The sequence below is a fragment of the Myotis davidii genome, unplaced genomic scaffold (assembly GCF_000327345.1).
Source record: "Myotis davidii unplaced genomic scaffold, ASM32734v1 scaffold162, whole genome shotgun sequence".
Taxonomy (NCBI): Eukaryota; Metazoa; Chordata; class Mammalia; order Chiroptera; family Vespertilionidae; genus Myotis; species Myotis davidii.
In genome coordinates, this window is record NW_006300036.1 from 5,398,961 (window position 1) to 5,406,656 (window position 7,696).

Sequence of the window (7,696 nt, forward strand, 5' to 3'; positions counted from 1 at the left end):
AACATTAGGTAAATAAAACCAGAGAACTTCTACAAAATATCAAATTTATTAATTATCTGATGCTAGTAAAAAGATTGGCAACTGTGTCCCTAGATCAGTATTCCTAATTTTAGAAGTCAACACCACATCTTTCACTATACTGTAAAATGGGGCTTCTCTTCAAAAAAGCATCTTCATACAACCTCATAAATTATTTCTCATAAGAATAGTATTGCTTAGGGGAACATAAAGGCTTACCTCTTTCATATTTAAGTTCACAAACACAGTTAAATTTTGATAAGCAAACGTTATCCCTTAAGAGACAAGATTTCATTTTCTTTCTCTAAGCAAAAACAGAGTATTTTGAAAAACTCCTGTTTTGTTTAATAAAGGTAGATTCTCTATAAATTGTGTTTGGTTGAAAATACTTGCAAATTTCTTTAAAAAATGTTGGAACTTATGCTTACTTGTGATTTATATATCCAATTGGTCTGATTTCTAATCTTGACTACTGACCCTGTTTTCCTATATGTGGTTATTCAAAAGAAAGTTTAAATTTCTTTTTAGTTCTAGGCAGCAGAATTGAAACTGGTTGTACTATTAGAAGCGGGCAGAAACTTATGGAACAAGTAGAGGTGAGGAAGTTCAAGACACCATGACATATTCTAGAGTGCTTTGCATTGACTGGGGAGAGAAGCAGCCTCCCTCCGTTTTACACATTACTTATTTTGCATAAAAACGTAGAATAACCAAAATGATGGGTTTAAATTTAAACAGACATTCTAGAAGGGATATAAAGTCTTTTCTGTACTTACAGGTAAGCCAGGTGGACCCACGGGTCCTGGGACCCCAGGAGGACCTGGATATCCCTATAATTTGAATAAAATATAAGAGACATAAATTCTCCATTATACCTAATTATTTTCATTAAAGAAAAATCAGTAAATTATAAGTAGTAATAAAAAGTGATGATCTGATAAGATCTTTCTCTCTTATCCTAGATGTAAGAGGCTATAGGAAATGTTCCACAGATAAACAATAGAAATAAAAATAATAATTACATAAAAGCTGTGTATCCTTTTATTAGAAATTCTTTGCATGGAAAAGAAATTGACTAGCCAGAATCACATATTATCACCTATAGAGAAGAGAATATTCATTTATCTTCTGAAGTTTATGTTATATAGATTATGAAATCACATGATTTTCAGAGGTCATGGAATTTAATAATTAATGAGTGCCAATATGTACAAATATTCTGGCTACCCAATTTTAGGAGGACCATACCCTCTATGGTATTGATACTGATTCAGCGAGTGTTTTAGGAGGCAATAATTCCTAAAATTGATTAATTTATGGGTATGTTAAATTTCCTAGCTGACAACAACTGGAGATAGTTTTGAAAAACAACAAAAACCCCTATACTGCTTTTCTGATAATATAAAAGTCAAAACACTAAAGAGTAACTTCGGTAAAATAAAACTGTAGACAGCATTATGTGCCATTATGTTTTCTGAAAACAAGATTCTTCTATTGATAATAATCATTTGTTCTAGTTTCTGTCACACTTAAAAATATCTGACCAAGCCATCTGATTTGAAAGATTTTTACCTTTCATACAGCATTCTAAAAGGTAAACTGTTTAAAGAAGAAGAAAATTCTAATGGTAATTTTCTATAAAATAGTATTTTTCATTTACTTATATTGCATCCAAGATAATTCTACCTCTGGAATGCCTCAACTTAATGTTCTTTGGAAACATATCTTTCAAATCATTGAGCTCTTACCATAGCACCCTTCTCTCCCTGGGGACCTACTGGGCCTGGACTTCCACGCTCTCCCTTTTAGTACAAAGAGAGAAGAGAAACATTGAGGCAGGTTAATTAGTCACGACTGAGCTACACCTAGACAGAAAAATTGTCCATTCGAATCATAACTTACATGCATACATTATTCTGATTTCTAATATTTTTTTAAATTTAAAAAATTTGCATGTTAAGCAAAAATTTAAAACTTAGAACATATAGGGTGGGAAGAGATCAATCAATGAACTTGTATGCATTGATGCATAACCTGTGGACACAGACAATAGGGCGGTGAGTGCCTCAGGAAGGTACTGGAGAGGGCTGGAAGAGGTTAATGGGAGAAAAGGGAAATCTATGAAATACTTTCAACAATAAAGATTAAAAAAATATATATAGGTGTCCCCCCAAAATGTAAATACACTTTAACAGCTGATAACTCACTTAATTTTCACTTCTTTTCTGGTTTAACTGATTTGAAATAATGGGTGAAGCCAGACTAAATTTTGAATAAAGAAAATTTAGCCTAAAGTGCCACTAGACTTTCTTTTTCTTAGGGATACATAAGATAAAGTTTATGGTACAAAACCAGCAACAGTCAATGGATTGAGGATGCGCAAATACCAAATGAAATGATTCTTGATGTTTGTGATTTCATTGCTGCACATTATCAGCAGTGCCTGGAGCAGAATGGTCATTGGTTTGAAGACAGGCATTGAGCAAAATAAATTATTCATTTCTGTAGATTCTTTTAAAAATTAAAAATGAACTGTATGTTAACAAACACTGACTTTATAATCATTCAAAGTGCAAACACATTTTGGGGACACCCTATATATGTTATTAGCTATATTTCAAAATATTTAAAAGATTCAGTATAGGTAATGTGTTTGAAATTAGGAGTGATTTCTAATTAACATTAAATATATCATATGAATGCCTATCCTTTGAGTATAGCTTAGCAGTCTCACTACTGAACAAAAATGAATGTCTAATGTGTGACAGGCCCTGTGTTGAAAGGCACTGAGTTTTAAATTCAAACATAGTCCCTGTCTTTGTGGAATTTATAATCCAGCAAATTTTATAAAAAGTGATGTATTCACAGCTTTTCTTTTTAAATTGATGTATAACTGACATAGAATATTAATTATATTAGTTTCAGGTGTACAGTGTAATGATTCAATATTTGTATACATTGTAAAATTATCACAGCAATAAGTCTAGTTACTATCCATCACCACACAAAGTTACAAAATATTTTTCTTGTGATGAGAACATTTACTCAGCTACTTTCAATTATGCAATGCAATATTATTGAATATAGTCACCCTGTCATACATAACACCCCCGTGGCATTTATTTTATGATGGGGTGTTTGTACCTCTTGACCCCCTTCACCCATGGGACTCAGACAACCAAAGAGGCAATTCTTCACAGGCTACTACCCCAGAACACTGCACAGACAGCAGGCTGAAACCCAGTCTTCCTGTGACAGGGCCTGTTTACTTGTCCTGGAGCTTTGCCATCAGGGACAGGTTTCACGTTTGCCACCCATCCAGAGGCTATAGAGCTGTTGCAGGAAACATAGCCCAGGGGACACCAACTTTGCATTCTCACTTGGCCTTGCTACAGTTCACTGATACCACCCAGAAAGGAGCTTCTACACTCATGTGGAAGCCCAATTTTTGCAACTGTTGCCTCGGGATACCTCCAGATCCCCTGGTCTGGAGGCCAGCAGGATTTGTCACTGTGGTTTCATAGGACCACATATTTTTGCAAACCGTGAAGGCTGCTGCCTGAGAGTGGCTTCCAATCAACTTGAAACTATGTGCTGATTGAGGCCCCTCCCTTTGGAACACTAAGAGGTCTTGGCACACTTTCAGCAGCTGGGACTGATCAAGAGTAAATCAGGGTGCTGAGATCGATAAGCAGGAGGGTTCTGCAGACAACTGAGAGCTAAGGCAAGCTGAACAGTAAGTGTATCTCCGACACACAGCTACTCCTTCAAGACTGGAGTGGTAGCTCTTTAGCCTAATACATAAAAACAAACACAGAGAGTCAAGTAAAATGAAGAAACAGGAATATGTTCAAATGGGGGAAAAAGGAGACATATGTAATATTTTCAACAATAAAGATTTAATTTAAAAAAAGGAAAGAAGAAGATAAAACTCTAGGAGGAAACTTGATGAAATGGAAATAAGTAATTTATCTGATAAAGAGTTTAAAGTAAGGGTTACAAACTTGGGAGAAGAATGGATAAACACAGTGAGCACTTCAACAAAGAAATATCCTATCAAATAAAGTGGGAATATGCTAATTGACCTTCACCCCATCATAAAGATGGAGGCGCCCACAGCCAATAAGGAGGGAATATGCTAATTTACTGCCACACCTTCAAAGATGGTGGCACCGACAGCCACAAGATGGCCAGCAGGGGAGGGCAGTTGTGGGGGACCAGCCCAGCAGGGGAGGGAAGTTGGGGGCGACCGGACCAGCAGAGGAAGGCAATTGGGGGCCATGAGGCCAGCAGGGGAGAACAGTTGGGGGTGACTGGGCTGGCAGGGGAGCAGTTAGGCATTGATCAGGCTGGCAGGAGAGTGGTTAGGGGGTGATCAGGCTGGAAGGCAGAAGCAGTTAGGGGCAATCATGCAGGCAGGCAGGCTAGCAACGGAGCCAGCAGTCCCAGATTGTGAGAGGGGCCTAAACTGGCAGTTGGACATCCCCCAAGAGATCTCAGATTGGAGAAGGTGCAGGCTGGGCTGAGGTACACCCCCCAGTGCACGAATTTCATGCACTGGGACTCTAGTGAAATATAAGAAAGCATCAAGCAGACCTCACATAGCTGGCATAAAAAGCATGGAACTATTTCTGGTTTAGGTCACAAATCAACCTGTTCAATAATTGCAAAATAATATGAAGAAAATTACATTAAACACATATTTATTTGCCCATCTAATAGACCCTGGATGATGGGTAAATATACAAAGGAGTTCATAATCTAATAAGTTAGGTAAGGTAAATTGCATATTTTATGTAAGTTAAGAGAAGAAAAAGTAAAATGCTATATAATGCAAAGGCAGGGGATATTATATCCTGTTGAGAACATAAGGAAGGGCTTTACAGAGAAGGCAGTATTTGAGGCATGGCTTACTGTTGACGAGATGAAATGTTGGAAGTATATTCAAAATGGAATGATTTGAACAGGAGGTGGGAGGTAGCAAATGGTAAAACACTTAGCAAACATAAAACAAATCCAGATTGTTTGAGATACAGAATAAGTACAAGAAAGAGACTGATATAAACATATTGGTGATGTGCTATTAAGGGTTTTGAATATCAAATGAGAAATTTGTGTTATTTACGGAAGAATCTGTCTTTGTAGAAAAACGATTGCTGGTTTGAATAAAGGAGGAATGACAAGGCTGTATTCACTGTGTAGAGATGAGAAGAACAGAAAATGGGTATGTAGTCAGAAGCAGTCCAGGTTAAGTGTAATGACTCTTAAGACAATGGTATTACAATGAAAACAACACTTCAAGGGAGAGGCCAGTGTTAAATAAAAGATGAATAATTAGCCATGAGACAGTTGTGATTCTTAAGAGTCTATCTTGAACTATTACTTCATAAGTCCATAGAAAAATCGTAATGAAACAGTACATACAGCAGTAACAGACGAAGAACAAGAGAGAATCTTAATGAAGAGAAAAGAAAACAGAAGAGTCAGAAGGAGAATGAGGAATGTGCAAAGAAAGTTAAGGGAGAAAAATGTTTCAAGGAGAGAGAAATCAGTGTTCCATGGGCAGGGTTGAGAAGGATCAGCATTGAGACACAGTCATAGAATTTGGCAAATAGAAGGTTGGTGGTGACCACTAACAACAATTTCAGTAGCTTCTGTGTGTTTGGATATAAGTTTGTCACTATACCTGGATTGTGGAGTTCCTGACTCCAGAAATGTGAGAAATAAATGTTTGTTATTGAAGCCACCCAGTCTGTGGCATTACATTACAGCAACCTGAGCTGATGAAGACACTTTGCATATAGGTACAAACTGAAAATAGATGGAAGCTGACTGTAACTTCACTCGGGGTTGCCTAGAAAGACAGTGGCAAGGGGACATCTTTCTAATGGGCAGAGTTTCTGGCAGGGCTTCAGATCACCCACTTTGTGGCAAGGAGCAGTGGCTTGAAATTAGAGTATGTACAGATTAATGGGTATTTGTAAGTGACTCCACTGGTTGGTCAGGCCCATGAAAGGAAGAATATTGTAAGACTGGGGACAAGATTTGAGAAAGACATGTGGATGGGTATATTAGACAAAAAGTGCAAAGGTTTTTCTAGCCACTATTAACACCTACCAGAAATGATCAATAATGGATGAGAACTTGGAAAGAAATGGAATGACTTGGGAAGTTGACATCAGCAAGTCTTGGTCATCAGTCACTTCAGTGCTAGAGGATTGCCATATGAATAGAAGGGACATGTTTGGAGAGATGGAAATTCATGGGCCCGGACAACAAGTTCCTGTGTATCAAGGCCAAATTAATTACTGCTGCCACTGAACATCCAAACTGCCAACTACAGAGAACAACATGGAGCCTGTGATATGTTGCCATTCTTCAGTAGACCAACCAGCTACTGTGGGCAAGTTCACTCTGGAAGGGTCAAAGATTTATTCCAATAGACATGACATATACTGTGGGAATGGGATATTTCTCACATTCAGGCCTCAATTAGCAGCAGTATGTGAGAGCTTACAAAGTGTCTAATCTACCGTACAGGATCTCCAAAACATGTGTCAGATCACAAAACCCATTTTATAGCAATTAAGGTGTGGAAGAGGGCTTATGTCCATGGGATCTAATAGATCACAGGACAACAAGAAGCTGTCAACCCAACAGAGCACTGGAGAGGTGGAGATAAACTGCCAATGAGGAGGTTATACTTAATGAGGACAGAGCACCATTCCATAGGATGAAAAAGTACATTGAATTAAAGGTATTTATACGGTGCTCTATCTTCAATAGGAAATATTCATTGGTTTTGGAAGCAAGGGGTAGAAACAGAGTTAGCCCTACCTACTATAACTCCTAATGTCTCTGTGGGAGACCCTGCACTTTCCATTCCCACAAAATGGAACTCTTCAGGATGTAGGTCCCGTTCTCCAAAGAGGACACAGTAAGAGTTCTATGGCTGCCTCTGGAGCACTTTAAGTTCCCTGTATCCAGGCACCACAGCAAAAAGGAAAAAAAAAGTTCCATCTTGGCACAGTTAATTTACTCTGATCATTGGAAAGGAAGAGAAGATTGTTATCATTTGTGCTCCTAAAATCAACTGCAGAATGAGGTGCTGTAATTCATACCACTAACTCCTGTTTTCCTCTGGAAGAAAATCCACCAGAACCTTAAAGGAGCAGCATCCTGAAAGGTTATGGAGAAATGGTTCCAAATGACACAAGGAGTAAAGTGTGGTGAACACTAAGATGGGCCACCCGGAGACTCCTTGAAAGAGAATGTCTTGCCCAAGCTGTCATCAGCTTCAAAGTTGCCTCAGTTTTGGAGGGCCTTCTTGATCAAAGGCATACTCTTCTCAGGGTCGCCCATATACAATGACTACTTGAATCCTATCTAATAAAAGAGAAACATGGTAATTGGAGTACGACCGCTACACTTCCCATTGGCTAATCAGGGCAATATGCAAATTAACTGCCAGCCAAGATGGCGGCCGGCAGCCAGGCAGCTTAAACTGAACATGAGGCTTGCTTGCTTCAGTGACGGAGAACTCTAACGTTCCCTGCCTGCCTTGCCGGACCTCTGAGCCTGCAGTTTGAAACACTGTAGCAAATATAGAAGCTAAACAAAACTCCAGAAACCTGCTTTCAGCCAGCTGGGATCTCAGAGCTGGAGTTGATACAGAGTT

At 38.5% G+C, this 7,696-nt stretch overlaps 1 protein-coding gene across 1 annotated transcript in view; it reads right to left on the reverse strand.

Annotated features, from left to right (window-relative positions):
* The window catches only part of COL24A1 (collagen type XXIV alpha 1), a 311,443-nt gene that overhangs the window by 138,494 nt on the left and 165,253 nt on the right, over positions 1-7,696 (reverse strand). The window contains exons 25-26 of the mRNA XM_015572114.1: positions 1,767-1,820; positions 795-848 (exon numbers count right to left, since the gene is read on the reverse strand). Coding sequence (XP_015427600.1) covers positions 795-848; positions 1,767-1,820 — 108 coding nt within the window. The remainder of the gene's footprint in view (positions 1-794; positions 849-1,766; positions 1,821-7,696) is intronic.